The sequence below is a fragment of the Thalassophryne amazonica genome, chromosome 10 (genome assembly GCF_902500255.1).
Source record: "Thalassophryne amazonica chromosome 10, fThaAma1.1, whole genome shotgun sequence".
NCBI lineage: Eukaryota > Metazoa > Chordata > Actinopteri > Batrachoidiformes > Batrachoididae > Thalassophryne > Thalassophryne amazonica.
The window spans coordinates 31,285,728-31,303,689 of NC_047112.1; the positions used below are offsets into that span (position 1 = coordinate 31,285,728).

The 17,962-nt window shown below is 44.9% G+C and overlaps 1 protein-coding gene and 1 long non-coding RNA gene across 3 annotated transcripts in view; one reads left to right on the forward strand and one right to left on the reverse strand.

Moving 5' to 3' along the window:
* ttc39a (tetratricopeptide repeat domain 39A) overlaps nt 1-17,962 on the forward strand; it is a 116,145-nt gene that overhangs the window by 34,802 nt on the left and 63,381 nt on the right. The window contains exons 1-2 of one of the 2 annotated variants that reach the window (XM_034179709.1): nt 1,764-2,078; nt 10,037-10,141. In XM_034179709.1, the coding sequence (XP_034035600.1) occupies nt 2,041-2,078; nt 10,037-10,141 (143 nt within the window). In that variant the 5' untranslated portion in view covers nt 1,764-2,040. Of the gene's footprint in view, nt 1-1,763; nt 2,079-10,036; nt 10,142-17,962 lie in introns of those variants that run through there. The other variant, XM_034179708.1, reaches the window with a different exon arrangement.
* Nucleotides 529-11,537, reverse strand: LOC117518556. Its single transcript, XR_004563021.1, has 3 exons — nt 11,527-11,537; nt 9,384-9,389; nt 529-737 (listed from the first exon to the last, which is right to left on the reverse strand). It is a non-coding gene; the product is annotated as an uncharacterized LOC117518556 (long non-coding RNA).

Consider the following 17,962-nt stretch of genomic DNA (forward strand, 5'->3'; position numbering starts at 1 on the left):
CTGTGAGAGACAGAATCTAAAAAAAATTCAGAAAGTCACATTGTATGATTTTTAAATAATTAATTTGCATTTTAGTGTATAAAATAATTATTTGATACAATAGAAAAACAGACCTTAATATTTGGTACAGAAACCTTTGTTTGTAATTACACAGGTCAGACGTTTCCTGTAGTTCTTGACCAAGTTTGCACACACTGCAGCAGAAACGTGAGATTGATCGTCGGATTGAGGTTCTGTGGATGCTGTACTGGACCGTCGTAGTTAAGAAAGAGCTGAGCCTGAAGGCGAGACTCTCGAATTACTAGTTTACTTGCTCTGGGATTTGGTAAGGTTTGACCTTACTTGTGTGAAGCGCCTTCAGGCAGCTTTGTTGTGATTTGGCACTATGTAAACTACATAAATTGAAATTGAATATTTATGCTTCCATCCTCACCTGTGGTCATGAAGTTTGGGTAGTGACTGAAAGAACAAGGTCACAAATGCAAGCAGTGGAAATGAGATTCATCCGTTCAGTATCTGGGCTTACACTTGATGACAGGGTGAAAAACTCAACTGTCCGGGAGGGACTTGGAGTCGAGGCACTGCTTCTTCACATTGAAAGGAGCCAGCTGTGGTGGTTCAGGCATTTGGTGAGGATGCCCCCTGGTCATCTCCTTAGGGAGGTCTTACAGGCATGTCCAACTGGGAGGAGGCCCCGGGGGAAACCCAGAACACACTGGAGGAATTATACTTCCCAGCTACCCTGAGAAAGTCTCAGAATCCCCCAGGAAGAATTGGAGAACATGACTAAGGAGGATAGGAAAGTATGGGATGAGCTACTTCACTTAAGCAGGAATTGTTGCTTTTCCCTCCTCAAAATACGCTCATACTTGCTGTATGCTCCATTTCTTATTCCAGTGGTGTTAAAAACATTTTTTTAAAACAGTTTCCATGGTGAATCCCAGCCTTCTTCAATGCTACCTTTTTAATGGTGATGGTGTTTGTGCAAAACTCAAAGTGAACCTGCTCTGAGTTGATTTAAACTAACTCAGATCAGCTGTTCTGTAACTGAAAGCTCAGAGTTTCCCATTTTGGGATTAATCAACTCAGAGTTCAGAGACAGACTCAGAGTTTGTTTAACCTCCTTTCTGAAACAGGCCCCGGCAATCGCTCCAGTCCAGATATTGTCATTTCTGTGTTTAAAAAAAAAAAATCTTACAGAGGGGTGAGCAGATTTTCACCAAACTTCGTGTGAATATTCATTGTCTCCTGATGATTAACTTTTGGAGAAAAAAAAAGGGATTTTCCAGGATATCTCAAAAAAAGCAGTGAGTCTAGAGAGACGCCATTGTATTCAAATGACATGAATGATAATGTCATAATTGTCAACAAAAAAAATACCATCTGTCATGATTTCACTTTCATGTGAACCACTGTGCTGGATCTGTGTTGTGTTTCTGTGCTCGTTGCTCGCCATAGCGTTCAGCCTGTGCAGCAGCAGAACACCTGACCAGCACACCAGACACTCTATACTACGTCTGCCCATTCCTCACCTCACTCATATTGCAGCTACCTGATCCTTATTTTTTATTTTTTTATATATCAGATATCCGGTATAAAGCACTGGTTTCAGCCCCTCCCCTGGTGCTACTTTACCCAATCAGTGGTGAGGTTGCAGTGTGGCGCCTGAGGGCATGTATGTGGGCGTGTGTGTGTGTGTGTGTGTGTGTGTGTGTGTGTGTGTGTGTGTGTGTGTGTGTGTGTGTGTGTGTGTGCACTCTCTATTCCACACAAATAAAATAGGACTTCACTCCCCATGTGGACAGTCATCTTAATCTCATTAGGGGCTGCTGTTGCTCTCCCTCCTCTCCTTCACCCCTCCCTCTCTCATTCGCTCTCTTTTTCTTGCCATCTCTCCTCGTTTGCTGTTGCTGCCACTTGAGAAAGAGACACAGTCCATTACGCGGCACTGCTGGAAAGGCCTGAGGCACACAGTCACTCCTGCAGTAGTCGTCTTTTTTGTCCTCTCTGTCTCTGTTTTTCACACGCACACTTTGCCAGATGAAAATGTCAGGAGAAGAAGAGAATCTATCAAACGGGTAAGACACTCAGTATCATTTCATGTGCAGGATGCTCTTTTCTGTTGGCTTCAGCGTGTTTGGGGAAGTGCATGTGGGTGTTCTCTGGCTGTGACATTCAGGCATGCAGTCAGACTCGCTCACTCCATCTGAGTCTTTTGTGTGTTTAGAGGCCTCCTAACATCTTCCAATAACCTGAAAGCCCGTGGTGGAAGCCATGTGAACCGGAATCAATAAATTAATGCTTCGTCACTCTTGGAAGGGTGTGCATGTGTGTAATCACATACTGGTTTGAACACAGGAGTGTGTGTGTGTGTGTGTGTGTGTGTGTGTGTGTGTGTGTGTGTGTGTGTGTGTGTGTGTGTGTGTGTGTGTGTGTATTCACAGTGGTTGTGTGTATTTGCCTGGCTGATAACGATCACTGTGTAACTTGCTGTCTTGAGATATCAACTGGAGAATTTCAGACTTGTTAACTTTAAATTGAGTTACTTATTATGAACAGTGCTTGTCCAGATTCTCGCACACTCTGCATTGTGTTGCTCTTCATTCCTTTTCTGTTTTCTGACAAATGTCTCTTGTCTCTTACTTTTAAAGGACAATGTCGTGGACTGCGAGCACATCTGCTAATCTTCCCTCACTCGCTGAGACCTCTTTCCTGTGTTCACTTGTTCCGTTTTGTTTTGTTTTACAGACAGATGACTTTGTTTTCACCAAGAAGGAAATGCTGAGTTGATCCACATTCATCATGGCAGACAATTCTGTCAGCATGTTGTGTTGTTCAAGGACTTGTTGTGATCAGCACATACAATGCACATGAATAAAGTAATTATTTAAAGCCACAGTATGCAGGATTTAGGTGTGTTTCTATCACGACTGGAGATGAGAAAGGGCCGTAAGCAGTTTTTACTGGGTAAATAGGTAAAAAAACAACAAAAAAAAACAGTACACGGTAAAGCAGTCCAGAGTCAGCAACAGTATCAGAAACATTAGGCTTGGGCATGGTCCAAAAATGAGTAGGTAGTCAAAAAACACAGCAAGGCAAAAATGGGTCAAGAACAAAGCAAGGTAAAGAGCTGGAAGCAAAGGCACAAAGCACAATGATTTGGCGGTACTGCCATGTTGATACGGTAGCCCAAAAGGAACATACTGTGCTTACTCCGACTTTTGCATTTTGCATTATGACTAAAAATCTTGCCAAAGGAGGTAAAATGTGTAAGGAAACAAAGTCGTGACTGGTGATGGCATAATGCAATCTGCAACCTCACCACTAGATGACACTAACTTCTACACACTGTGGCTTTAAGGAAGTCATACAGTGTGAAAAAAAAATCAGTTGTTTTTATAGCAAAAACATGGCAACTATGGTATAAGAGGTGAGATAGATAGAGTGAGAGGAAAAGACAGTTCTTTCTCAAGAATGTGCTCTCCCACTCCAAAGTAGCAATAATGCTATTACACCAGCTGCATTGTGACTGACTGAGGGCAAGCTGACTGCACATATCGTTGCAGCTGTACGTTTGTTGTGAACCCACTTATGAGTGTTCTGCTCTTTACAATGTACAACGCTAGACTTTAGAGTTGTTTTTCATTGGCTAAGGTGCAGATATTTCTGGGTGACAGATGATATCAGTGGACCAGTTTTGCACCAAACGTACCTCATTTTTAGAACAACACACTCACATGAGCGCAAGTGGTATCGGGATATAGAGGACATGGGCGCTGGACATAAAAATAACAACTGTGTCAGGTGGAAACTAGCAATGATACATGCACTGGGCTGTGCGCTGCTTTGTGTCAGGCCATAGAATGAAGGAAGTTCTGAAAGCAAAAGGGGTTCCATTGTGGTGCTAGCAAATTGTACCTAATGAAGTGGCAAGTGAGTGTACTGGTCTCCTATCTGATCAGAATTTTATGTAGATCTGTTGTAATTAATCAAGATTTGGAAAAAAAAAAAACTGTAATAAGATACCAAAAATGTAGGAGGAAACAATCAAGTGGTCCAGTGACAGCCGTGCAGCTGTGCAGCCTTGCATTACTTGGTGCATAGTTGTCACTTTAGAAGAGTGTGCATACGCATACTGTTCAGACTCAAAATAAGATGACTCACAGCAATGAAAATATCCCATTATAAAATGAAATTTTCATTGCAAAGTATGTGCTGATTCGATTGCTGTTGGTTTATTTGTTGATTTGTTTTGGTCCCATATAAGCTGCATGCTGAATAGGACAATGAGAAACACAGATGTATGCCATCAGAGTGTCTGATTCCTATCAAAGCCATTATGTTACAGTCACACATACCTCCTGTGTGTGTGTTCTTTTTATCAGATGAGAAAACGACATTACGTACATAGCACAGAGCTAATGGGTAAATATTCATTTATACATCCGACGTCAAACTTGATGTTGACGGTTCCTTTAACATTATTTGCATCGTACTTCATCTGGTGGCTTCACATTCTGCTGTTACGTAGTTGCTTGAATTAGAAGTAACTCTGGTCAGTCCTGTACTTTTACGAACAAAAATGGCACAATAAAACAAGTGTTGGATTGGATTAGATCAGACGAAAGAATTAGGGACCAAACCAGTATTTTTTTTTCTCACACTCGGTTCATTCCGAGCAGAATCTGTGTTTCCTGTTTTGGGTTCCATCTTCACATTTCTGAACCAGTTTGAAGCAGATTTAATAACATTCCATACAAGGCTGTGTGACATCACAATATATGTCTTTTGGATGTTATAAAAATGTTTATTGACATAGGCTTTTTTAAACTCCATATTGCTGAAAGCTGCAGTTAACATCGACTGAACTGCATAAAAAGAGTCAGAAATGCTTTTCTTTATGTCACACTAACATCATTACTGTTAACCACAATAAATGCATTTTTACACATTGATCAGAGATGTGTAGTTTTGTGTAGCAGCAGCTGCCTGTCTTGTTATAAGGAAGTGCACAGCCTGTTTCTGTTCACATGATGAGTGCAGCAGTCACCCGCATGTCATTAGGTGGAGCTGCACCATGTGTCTGTGAGTATGTGCTCATAAGACTGAAGCCTGACATTTTATCCCCTATTATCACCACAGTGGTGTAGACGTTTGAAGAATTAATCTGCTTTTTATTTTTCAAAGATGTTTAGCGGTTTTAGTGGTTGAAAAATCAGTTAAAATTCAAGGTCACAGGTCAAGATCAAATTTTTAAACCAGTACCTCTATTGTTGCTCATCTTTTGGCTGCCCCCACTTTTGTTCAAGGTCACCACAATAGATCCACATTGTGATTTGGCACAAGTTTTATGCTGGATGCACTTCCTGACACAACTTCAGTTTTACCTGAAGAAGCACACACAGTCTTCCTAAGACGTCCAAGTACTAACCAGGACCTACCCTGCTGAGCTTCTGAGACCTGACAGGACCAGGCTTACAGGAAGCAGCGTGGCTTTTGACACAGTCCTTATATGGAGGCTGATTGATTGGTCACATGTAGACCTATACTATGATCTCTGTGGACTTATTGGATACCCTGGTTGCAGCATTTAAGAAGCTGAGTGTCTGGTTTGTGGTAGTCCTAGATCAATGACTTGCACTAAAAATGTTGAACTTGCAAAGACATTCACTTATTTTGGCAGTTTGAGCCTCTAGCCCTTGAGATCAGGAGATGATTGGGCATAGCCCATTGCAGTGCGTCTTACCCCAGTCCTCAGGTACCACCTAACCTACACATTTCTATCTCTCGCTGCTCTGCAACCAGCTGATTCGGTGATTCAGGTGTCCATTAGCACCTGATTGGCTCAGTCATTGTGAGCAAACATCAACTATAATATTATGGTCATGTGGCATGATTTTCTGTGCATGATCCAGCACACAGGTGCCTCAGTGTTGAGGACACCAACAGCTGGAACAAGGCCAAAGGGTTGCCCACATTTCACCTGGCTGTCCTAGATATAGTTGATTGCCATCCAGCACGTGGGGCTTTAGCACATGCTTTCAGACCTGAATTAACTCGATGGATGTTGCATGGGTGTTGCACTCTCTCAGTGCCCCTTCTTGTTTTTCAATTGTATTTGACATCCTTTTTGGGCATTGCGACTCAATGTTCCCTTAAAGGTGGACAATGTCACATTTCTGTCTGATGGCTCCAAGTCCTTCATCAATTCCTGAGTTATGATCCTAGTAAGTAAGTAAAGTTTATTTGTATAGCACCTTTCAAGATAAAATCTTTACAGTAATTTGTGATACACAGAAATTAAAAACAGAGGTAACATAAAACTAGTTAACAGCAAGCCTGTACAAGTGGGTCTTGAGCTTCTTCTTAAAGGTTCCAACAGAGTCCACAGAACATAGGTGCAGTGGCAGTGCATTCCACAGTTTGGGAGCCACAACCTCAAATGCACAGTCTCCTTCAGTCTTCAGCCTAGACCTTGGTACATCCTTGGTCTGAGGACCTCGGAAACCTGCTTGTCACATAAGGCTGCTCCTTTTTAGAGGTTGGTAATACACATATTGTAATATTGATCAAGAATGACAGATTTTGGCAGTTATGGCCCTTGATTAACAAACCTAGACACTGTCAGTTTCATGAGGTAGTGTCTGCATTCTGAAATCAACTATCAGATACCTTGAAATGTTATCAGAATGTAGTAACCACTTGTTCCAAAGCAGCATTTGCCAGCGGGGGGCTATTGTGCTCTCAGAGCACTCTTATTTTTTGTGGAATTTCCACAAAAACATACACAGTGGAAGGGTTACAGTGTCACATATATGCCTGGCATATGTACTGCTACAACATTTTCAGGTGTTTTGAGAGTATCCTGAAAAAGCCTGCAAGATATTCATATACAGTATTGCAATTTATGTCGCCATGGGCAAAAAAAATTGCATTGGCAGTTATTTTCAATTCCCTGCAGCCCTAAATTGCGGAGATCCAACATTGCGTTCTGGCTCCCTTGGTTTAATTATTTAGATACTTTTTCCTGCTCTTGAATGACTGAAAATCTATGCAAATTGGAATTTGATATGCCAATTACTGATTTCTTACTTCATCTCATGTGAGAATCTTAAAGTGATAAACACGAGGTGACCCAAAGATATAGAGTTTTCAATTTATTATATACTATGACATAGTGCCTTTACTTTTATATTAACTTACATGCCCTAAAATTTCTTTATGCTATTGAGACATTTCAGTGTGCTGACACACTACCCCCTCAGCCTCAATTAACATTTTCTGCAGCCATCACTGCTGCCAGTAATGTAGAATATGATGTGGTTCTACTATATTTTGGACTCAAACATCAAAATGATCAATATGACCTTGAAAATTCAATATCTGTTCTGCATATTTAATGGAAACTATAAATCACATCAAGCTTGTACATTCAGGACAATAGAAGCTGAAATGAGCTGCCATTATTATGAATGTGAGCAGCTGTGTTGGTCATTATTGATCACAGAGCCGTAGGGGAAACTGGGGCACGGTGAATCAGAAGCCATATCTGCAAAATTACATATATATTTACAGCAGTTATGCCATATTTGTTATGGATAAAGACATCCCCCTTATAAATTAGTGTTGTTTTTGGATACATTAAGGGTAAAACGAAGTGGCAAGTGAAGTCAGTTTTTTCCTATCAACAGTAAATTTCGTGGATGTCAGTGTCTTTGTATTTATGTCTCACAACAAAGGAAAGGTGGCCCAAAAAATTATTAGTTAGAAGACTGTCCCATCCAACTGATGAGCATGTGTTATGTCTTCTCCAGACTATCAGCTATTTGATAACATGACTCGTGTGTCACATGCAGCCGGGGCACAGTGAATCAGTCTAGAAAGTGATTTATTAAGCCCCAGTATCAAGTGGATGACAAATATTACTTGTTGAAGCTTATACATTTATTTTTTCCATGAATTATTTAAATAATTTGTGTATATAAACAACTGCTTTCATGTATGAACAGAAATTATGACAGTTGTATTTATAATAGTTTCTAAAGGACTTCTATCACTATATAAGACACTCACACATTACATAGCTGGTTTGCTGGATTCTAGTTTGTATATGCATCAGCATATATTTAATAATGTTGAAGAAATCTTTATAATCATGTGTTTTTTCATTATATTCTAAGTTGATTCACTGTGCCCTGTGAATTAGTGTCCAGGGCACACTGGATCAAAAATTTTTAAATTGATTTTAAACACCTGTAAATTACACTTGGGGCAAAATAAATAACACAGCCTTATAAACAATAACTTGCTGTATTAAATCCACAATAGAATGATCTAAACTTATGCATAATGTGTTTATGCTGTCACAAAACAACATTTCTGATCCACTGTGCCCCGGTTTCCCCTATATGAGCACTAGAGTCTGTAATCGCACTGAGACACGTGCCGACAATAGGCGTGGTCGCCAATTTCACATCGGGCAACTCGGTGGCTAGTGTGCACCGACACTCATAGCTCTTGTCAAGAAACAGCTGGAAAATGCCGGAAAGCTGTGCAAGTTGGCAATGCCACAACCGGAGGAAGAAGGGAGCCAACATTTCCTTCCATAACTAAGTAGTTTCGGTTGTTCTTGTTTCTTTTCCATGACTTTTGGGTGATCAACTGGTGTATGTTGCAGAACATCATGCCTGTGCAATGCATGAATATGAAGTTGTATAGCATGTATTTAGGAGACGGATTTAGAAACCACCTGGAATTGAATTTTACTCAAAGCTGAATTAATTCAGTACAATACAAAAAATGGATTTACCATCTGGAATTAATTAATGCGACGTGTGGGCCCAGTCTGGATTGTGTGTATCAGGATATTGTGCCTTGTTATGTCTGCAGAATTTGGAAGCTGGAACATATCAGATCTGTGTAAACTTTCAACATTAACTTGTTTTGATTATGACATGTTCAACTTCAACTTCTGTACCTTGATATTGCCTGGCAGTGCCTGGAATAAATTGTGACTCAGGAATGATCATTCAAAAAGGAATTGATTGAAACTGGAAAAGATCAGATCCGTGTAAACTTTCAACACTAATATTTCGGAATGTGTGTGTCTCAGGGTAAGTTTCATGCGTTCCTTACATAATTTAATATAATTTAATTTTACTGGCTCGATATCCACGTAAGAATGGTATTTTAACACATATTTTGCAAACTTTTTTTCTGTGTGTTCACTTGCCTATTTACTTGCACACTGAAAATGCACACGAAAACATTTCACATTCGTAAATATTTTGCCCGATTAGAAAATGCCGGCTCGCTCACGATGAAGGAACATTCACGTTAGACATCCAGCGCTGCGACCGCAGACTCTCGTACGATACTCATACATGGCTCTGTGTTGTTGATCATCTCCTTCATTGGTCTGTCTGCCTGTTTCTGACAGCTGGATTAGTTGGAAAGTAATTATTTTTTTGTGAAACTTAGTGAAATTTGAGTGATAATGAAGATCTCAGTACAGATTCTGGAGATATCCTTTGACCAAAATTGTAATAAAGATTGTTTTAGCTTTTGGCAGAGGTGTGCATGCTAATGATTGCTGCTTTTTTGCAAGTAGCAGTTACATTAACAACAAAGCTCTTCCTTAAACAAATATGCATGTGTGTGTGTCATGTTGTTGAAGTTGTTTTCTGTGTTGATTGTCAAAGTTTGGTGACTATGTTTGTAGCTGCAAATGAGAACAACTTTACTGTGGCTGATGTGAAAAATGAGAGCAAACAGTTGTAGTTAGAGCCTCGTGATGTGGTTCCACTGGGTTTTTATGACAAAGTCAGAACTTGTGCATTTTCAGTCTCTGTGAAAGTCTAGTGGGTGCTGACAGTAGATATTTTGAACAAGGTTGTATGTCACATTTACTATTTTGGTCAAAGCAATTCATCAAGATCTCACAGTTCTGACCTCAGCCTGGTCTGTCACTTAGAAAACATGTTCAGCACTTTTTCTTCCTTCTTGCCCACATTTTGTTTTTGTTTTGGGTGTCCAGGTGCTCACAGTCAGACCTGTCAAAGTCTCTGGAGGACTGCATGGCTGCCCTGGATCTCTTCCTGCGAAACGACTTTGAGGAGGCGCAGGCTCAACTCAGATCACGGTAAGAGCACACTGTATTCTTCTTCTTCTTCTTCTTCTTTCAGCTGCTTCCATTAGGGGTCTCCACAGCAGATCATCCATCTCATCTCACCCTGTCCTCCACATCTTCTTCCATCACACCAACCATTTGCATTGCTTCCCTCACCACATCTGTGAAGCTCCTTCTCCAGGAGGAGCACAGTGTGATATCCATTAACTCCTGGTGGCAGCTGCAATGTGCCGCTGAGCCAGCTGAGCTTTGAACCGCCACAGACCAAAACAATAAGTTGGAGTTTTTAGGTGTTATTTGTTTCCTTGGGTATCGTGAGGTCTAGATTTACTGTACATCAGCAGACTGCTCACACAATTAGCAGGAGCAAGGAGTTTTGTGTGCTGATATAGTCACATACAACTGTGGAAAAATATGAATTCTCCAAGCAATCATGCAATATTTATTAGATATTAAAAAAAGAGGTGACATCCCCTCACTCCTAGTTACCAGTGTGTGTAAAATGATCTGGATAGAGTGGTGGGCAGTGGTACTGTACATGCCCATAATTGCTATCAAATCAAGTTGTTGTGACACTTGAACTCATACGTGATGAAGTGTGAACATCTTTCTGGAGATGTGGGAGTTGATCAGCTGTATTTGATCTCTGATGGATATTGGTTGCCAGCCAGTACCCATCAGAGATCAAATACGGAACACATTATGGTCATTATGGTGGCCATACCTTGTTATCTATCTAGTTTACATGTTCTAACAATTACATTTTTCATGTGATTGACAGCCCACTACATGAAAATTCAGTAAGGTATGTCTTCTAGAATATATTCCTAGTTACCTATGACAAACCATCCCCAAATGATTTTAGGACTGATTGTCACATTATTTCTAACATAATATAACTTCTGTTTTCTTCTGTCACGAATGCTACGAAGTATACATTCTTGGCCGCTGATCACGAATGTGATGATTCGGGGCAGAGGCGTCAGGTGTCCTCAGGAACTGCTGCAACCTGTTACCACACGTTATGATTAATGGCACGTGTTGCTGGAGAATTACCAGGAACCATTATGCATGGTCAAGAATAATGTTCCGCATTGTTGCGCGCTATCGGGCGTAACAGCGCATCATTAAGTGACATTCACATTGTGAATGAGGAGAATTGTCTCCACACACACCCATATTCATCCAACCGTCAATTGCTGAACAATTCAGATCCCGTTTGCGCCTCAAAATCCAGCAGAAGAAGCAGCAGAAGCAGAAGAACTGTGATTGCATGCTTAGTTAGGCTCTGTGCCATGGAGTGGCGCAGAAAGGAGGAAGAGAGTGAGAGAGCCAGATGTGTTGCTCCACGCGACTCTCGTCTCACTCGTTTTCCCAAACATCAGGAGCAGCAGTACGTGGAACACCTGCAGGAGCATGCTGAGGAGCATTAAAACAAGGCTTTTAGCCGACTTCGTGTCACGGTCCTTCTTCAGCATACTGCAGCAATGAAACTGAATGTGGTGCAGCAGGGTTTAATTCTGCGCACGTCAGAGAAGAACACTGTCACACTCTATTAAGGATCACCAGTCATCAAGACGGATCAACACGCTCAGTTGCGACCTCCACAACATGAGACAAAATGAGGGTGGTGAGTGACATTCGTGGAAGATTTTTTTGACAGCCAAAAACATGCTCCACGAAAATCACGAATATCACGCACTAACATGCATTATTAACCTAGAAACCTATTCAAATGCGTTATGTCACGTTAAGAATATCAGCAATGTGCCAAGAATGACACAAATATGACATTCGTAACGTGTCTTGCCTATGTGTAAATGCACCATTAAGTCACCATTAGTTGAACAGTAGATATGCTATGCTCATTCTTTACATTCTGAGTATATATAGTTGTAGCAGAATGTTAGGACAGAACATTTGTGTTCTTTGTTTTAAAATCTAATAAATAATAAAAGGTGATGTGAAAATTGTATTAAACTCTGAAAACAAGATATTTGTTTGATACTTGTCAGTGTGTCATTTCCTATGAACTTACTTGAATGAATTGAATTTATTTCCAACAAAGAAAATCATGTTGTTATTCCACTGCCTCGGTTATTTAGTGTCATCACAGTGGATTCAGTACAGATCCAAAGTGGGATTTGCTACAAGCTTTATGCTGGATGCTGTTCCTGATCCAGCTTCAGTTCCACATCAAGAAACACACAGAAATCATCCATTTAGTTTTACCTAAGCTGTGCCAAAGGCATTACATATTTGTTTCTTGCCTGGAAGTGGGAAGAATGGAATAATATCAGAGAATTCATGTGTTGGTTGAAAACCAGTCATGACACTTGAGCTGGGCGCTGCCTTTGTCTTCCTCTTCTGTACTGCATCTAGCAGCAAATATGTACATGTGGTTCAAGCAGATTGGTTTTCCCAACTATAGTGTAAAAGTGACCATCACAACATGTGTAATACTCTGCAACTTCCCAAAAATCTGCTTCATTAGTTGTTATTCGAGAGATACAATATCAGAGGGCTGATGCATACCCTGTGTGCTCTAATCTCACGACATAAATGTACAACATACTACATCTCTCTGTAATGGCATTTTTAACTTTGTATGACTTTATCATATGACTTCTAAGTGACTCCATTTACAAGTAATTCATACCAATCAATCACCAGTACTTTGTTGATCACTATATGCTTTAGGATGTTGTATTGCTCGCACAACTCTTCATTAAAGGTATACAGCCTTTCAGATTTAAATAATCTGACAAAATTTAGTTTCTGCTGAAATCCAAGTGTTATAACATCGGTTTATTTATGAAACATGTTTCAAAATTAGGCAGCACAGTGGCTTAGTGGTTAGCACTGCTGCCTCACAGTGAGAAAGTCATGGGTTCAATTCCCACCTGTGGAATATTTTTACTTTTATCTTTACTTTGCATTGGTGTTGCTTTGTGTTGGTCATTAGAGTGCAAGTTTTCTAAACTGTGGTTCATATTTGTAGATGCTTTTAAATGTCTCTATTTCCATTATAAACAAATCCCAAACAAAATACAGGAAGAATTGTTGTGAAAGTGTAGGGACACGGACCCACAACAGGGGGCGCAAATGAACAGACAATGGAATAAGCCAAAATATAACAATTTAATGTTGTGAATGTGCGCAACAGACAACACAATTGAGATCAACAGTCAACAAGTCACGGTGACGTGTGGGCAGGCTCGAGGATAGAAGACGCCCGTCCAGAAAAGAGCCGGATCCCACACGCTTTCCACTGCCACCGGATCTGAAGCACCCCAGAGTCACGAGTCAAGCGCTGGGTCCCCAGGTGGCCACTGCCTCCGGCTGTCAGATCGGGTACTGCTGGCAGGAAGAACAGACAGGTGATGGTGGGTGCGTGAACACCCAGCAAACAGTCAGAAAGGGTGGGAAACACCTCCACCTCTCAATCACAGTCACACAGGAACAAAAACGTGCAGCGCCTGAAGGACTACTTATCCGAGGAGCGAAGACGTCGTCTCCTCCCAGCTTCCAGCTGCTGACCAGTCAAACAGGTACGCCTGCAGATGTTCAGAAAGTTGTATGACACAAAACCACGGCTGAGTGTTTACCTGATCGGTAGACGATTTCTCGGCAGTGAGGTGAAGATGCTGCCCGGCTTTTATGGAGACGTGGTTGATGATGATGAGTGACAGCTGGTGCTTGTTGATGAGTGACGGCTGTCACTCCCGGTTGCTCCGGCGCCCTCTCGTGCCTGAAGCCCGCACTTCAGGCAGGGCGCCCTCTGGTGGTGGGCCAGCACAGCGGCCCACACAACAGGACCCCCCCCTCCTGGCGCCCGACCAGGCTTGTCCGGGTGACGGGTGTAGAAGTCGGCCAGGAGGGCCGGGTCCAGGATGAAGCTCCTCTTCACCCAGGAGCGTTCTTCGGGTCCATAACCCTCCCAGTCCACCAGATACTGGAAACCCCGGCCCCGTCGACGGACGTCCAGGAGCCTACGCACTGTCCAGGCCGGCTCCCCATCGATGATCCAGACAGGAGGTGGCGCCGGTCCGGGAGTGCAGAGGGAAGAGGTGTGGTAAGGCTTGATCCGGGATACGTGGAAAACTGGGTGAATCCGCAGTGAAGCTGGCAGCTTCAGCATCATTGCGGCCGGGCTGAGGACCTTGAGGATTGAGAATGGGCCAATGTAATGGTCTTTCAGTTTCTGGGATTCCACTTGTAATGGGATGTCCTTTGTTGACAGCCAAACCTCCTGCCCGGGCTGGTATACAGGGGCCAGGGAACGCCGGCGGTCTGCATGGGCCTTGGCCCTCGTCCGGGCTTTGAGCAGGGCAGAGCGGGCAGCGCGCCACACCCGACGGCACCTCCTCAGATGGGCCTGGACCGAGGGCACCCCGACCTCTCCCTCCACAAGCGGAAACAATGGGGTCTGGTACCCCAAACATACTTCAAACGGGGAGAGGCCGGTGGCAGATGAAACCTGGCTGTTGTGTGCGTACTCGATCCAGGCCAGATGGTTGCTCCAGGCCGTCGGGTGTGCTGAGGTCACGCAGCAGAGGGCCTGTTCCAATTCCTGGTTGGCCCGCTCTACCTGTCCGTTAGTCTGGGGATGGTACCCAGACAAGAGGCTCACGGTGGCCCCCAGTTCCCTACAGAAACTCCTCTAGACTTGCGAGGAGAACTGGGGACCACGGTCAGAGACGGCATTGGATGGAATCCCATACAGACATACGATGTGGTGGACCAGGAGGTCTGCAGTCTCCTGGGCTGTCGGGAGCTTCGGGAGGGCCACGAAGTGGGCCGCCTTGGAGAACCGGTCCACTATCGTGAGGATGGTGGTCATGCCCTGGGACAGCGGGAGGCCCGTGACGAAGTCCAGGCTGATGTGGGACCAGGGGCGGTGGGGTACAGGTAACGGCTGGAGGAGTCCCTGTGCCCGTTGGTGGTCTGCCTTTCCCCTGGTGCAGGTGGTGCAGGCCTGGACGTACTCCCGGACGTCGGCTTCCATAGACGCCCACCAGAAGCGCTGCTGGACCACTGCCATGGTTCTTCGCACCCCAGGATGACAGGAGAGCTTGGACCTGTGACAGAAGTCCAGGACTGCAGCTCTGGCTTCTGGTGGGACGTAAAGTCTGTTCTTTGGGCCAGTCCCTGGGTCCGGGTTCTTTGCCAGGGCCTCCCGGACGGTCTTCTCCACGTCCTAGGTGAGGGCTGCCACGATAGTGGACTCGGGGATGATGGGTTCCGGTGGATCTGACAGCTCGACCTTGACTTCCTCTTCGTGGACCCGGGACAGGGTGTCAGATCGCTGATTTTTGGTCCCGGGGTGGTAGGTGATCCGGAAGTCAAAACGCCCGAAGAACAGTGACCAGCGGGCTTGCCTGGGGTTCAGACGCTTCGCGGTCCGGATGTACTCCAGGTTCCGATGGTCCGTGAAACCGTGAAGGGCACCGTAGCTCCCTCCAACAGGTGTCTCCACTCCTCAAGAGCCTCTTTCACCTCTAGGAGTTCCCGATTGCCGACATTGTAGTTCCGCTCTGCCGGGGTCAACCTACGGGAAAACACAAGGATGGAGAACCTTATCGGACTCTCCACTCTGGGACAACACAGCTCCTATCCCTGAGTCAGAGGCATCCACTTCGACAACAAACTGGCGATTGGGATCGGGCTGCACCAGAACGGGTGCAAACGAGAACCGACGTTTCAACTCCTTAAACGCGGCTTTGCACCGATCCGACCAGGTGAAGGGGACTTTAGTGGAGGTCAGGGCCGTCAGGGGGCTAACTACCTGGCTATAGCCCTTATTAAACCTCCTGTAGAAATTAGCAAAGCTGAGGAACTGTTGCAGCTTCCTACGGCTTGTCGGTTGGGTCCAATCTCTCACCGCCGCTACCTTGGCCGGATCGGGTGCGACGGAGTTGGAGGAGATGATGAACCCCAGGAAGGACAAAGAAGTACGGTGGAACTCGCACTTCTTGCCCTTCACAAACAGCCGGTTCTCCAACAACCGCTGCAGGACCTGACGTACATGCTGCACATGAGTCTCAGGATCCGGGGAGAAGATGAGGATGTCATCCAGATATATGAAGACGAACCGGTGCAGGCAATCCTGCAAGACATCATTAACCAATGCCTGGAACGTCGCGGGCGCATTGGTGAGGCCGAACGGCATGACCAGGTACTCAAAGTGACCTAACGGGGTGTTAAATGCAGTCTTCCCGTCGTCTCCCTTCTGGATCCGAACCAGGTGATACGCATTCCTAAGATCTACTTTGGTGAAGATTTGGGCTCCATGCAAGGGCGTGAACACAGAATCTAGCAGAGGCAGCGGGTATCGATTGCGAACCGTGACTTCGTTCAGCCCTTAGTAGTCTATGCATGGATGGAGTCCGCCGTCCTTTTTGTCCACGAAAAAGAAACCTGCACCCATCGGGGAGGTGGAGTTCCGGATCAACCCGGCAGCTAAGGAGTCCTGGATGTAGGTCTCCATTGATTCGCGCTCAGGACGAGAGAGGTTGTACAACCTGCTGGACGGGTACTCAGCACATGGGATCAAATCAATGTCACAATCATACGGACGGTGCGGGGGAAGAGTGAGTGCCAGATCTTTGCTGAAGACGTCAGCAAGATCGTGGTACTCCTCAGGCACCGCCGACAGATTGGGGGGGACTTTAACCTCCTCATTAGCTGTCACACCGGGTGGAACCGAGGATCCTAAACATTCCCGGTGGCAGGTGTTGCTCCACTGCGTCACTACCCCAGACGGCCAATCAATCCGGGGATTGTGCTTTAACATCCATGGAAATCCCAAAATCACTCGGGAGGTAGAAGGTGTTACATAGAACACAATCTCCTCCCTGTGATTTCCAGACACCACCAAAGTCACAGGTGGTGTCTGGTGTGTGATTAATGGGAGAAGGGTGCCATCTAGTGCCCGTACCTTCAGTGGGGAAGGTAGAGCCACTAGAGGAAGCCCTACCTCCCTGGCCCATCTGCTGTCCAGCAGATTCCCTTCAGACCCCGTGTCCACCAGTGCTGGAGCGTGAAGGGTAAGATCCCCACAAAGGATCGTCACTGGGATGCGTGCAGATCTACGGGCTCTCCCCGCGTGGATGTTATGGCCCACCCTTAACCCAGTCTCTAAGGGCGGGCGTTGAAGTTTAACCGCTTGGGGCAGTTTCTTTGTATGTGCTCATTAGAGCCACAGAAAAAACATTCTCCGCGAGCCAGCCTCCATTGTCTGTCATGTGATTTTACTTTAGCCCTGCTCGTGTCCATAGCTTCGTCAGCAGGGGGAGCTGTTGCTCCACGGAGCTCTCCGACTGTGGAGCGTGGGGACGGCGGCACCCTTTCGGACCCGGAAGGAAGAGGGACGGCTTGCGCCCGGCCACGCCCTTCGCCCCGCTCCCGACGGTGTTCTTCTAACTGGTTGTCTAACCGTATGACCAGGTCGACAAGCCCGTCAAAATCCCGCGGCTCATCCTTAGCCAGCAGGTGCTCCTTCAGGACCGGAGACAGTCCGTTTACTAAGGCGGCGCGGAGTGCAACGTTATTCCAGCTGGACCTCGCAGCCGCGATGCGGAAGTCGACTGCATACTCGGCTGCACTCCGACGTCCCTGTCTCATTGACAGCAGCACGGTCGAAGCGGTCTCGCCTCTATTGGGTTGATCAAACACCTGTTTAAACTCCCTCACAAACCCAGTATATGTCGTTAGGAGCTGTGAATTTTGCTCCCAGAGCGCCGTAGCCCAGGCGCGTGCCTCTCCTCGAAGCAAATTAATGACATAAGCCACCCGGCTGGCATCTGACGCGTACATGACGGGACGTTGTGC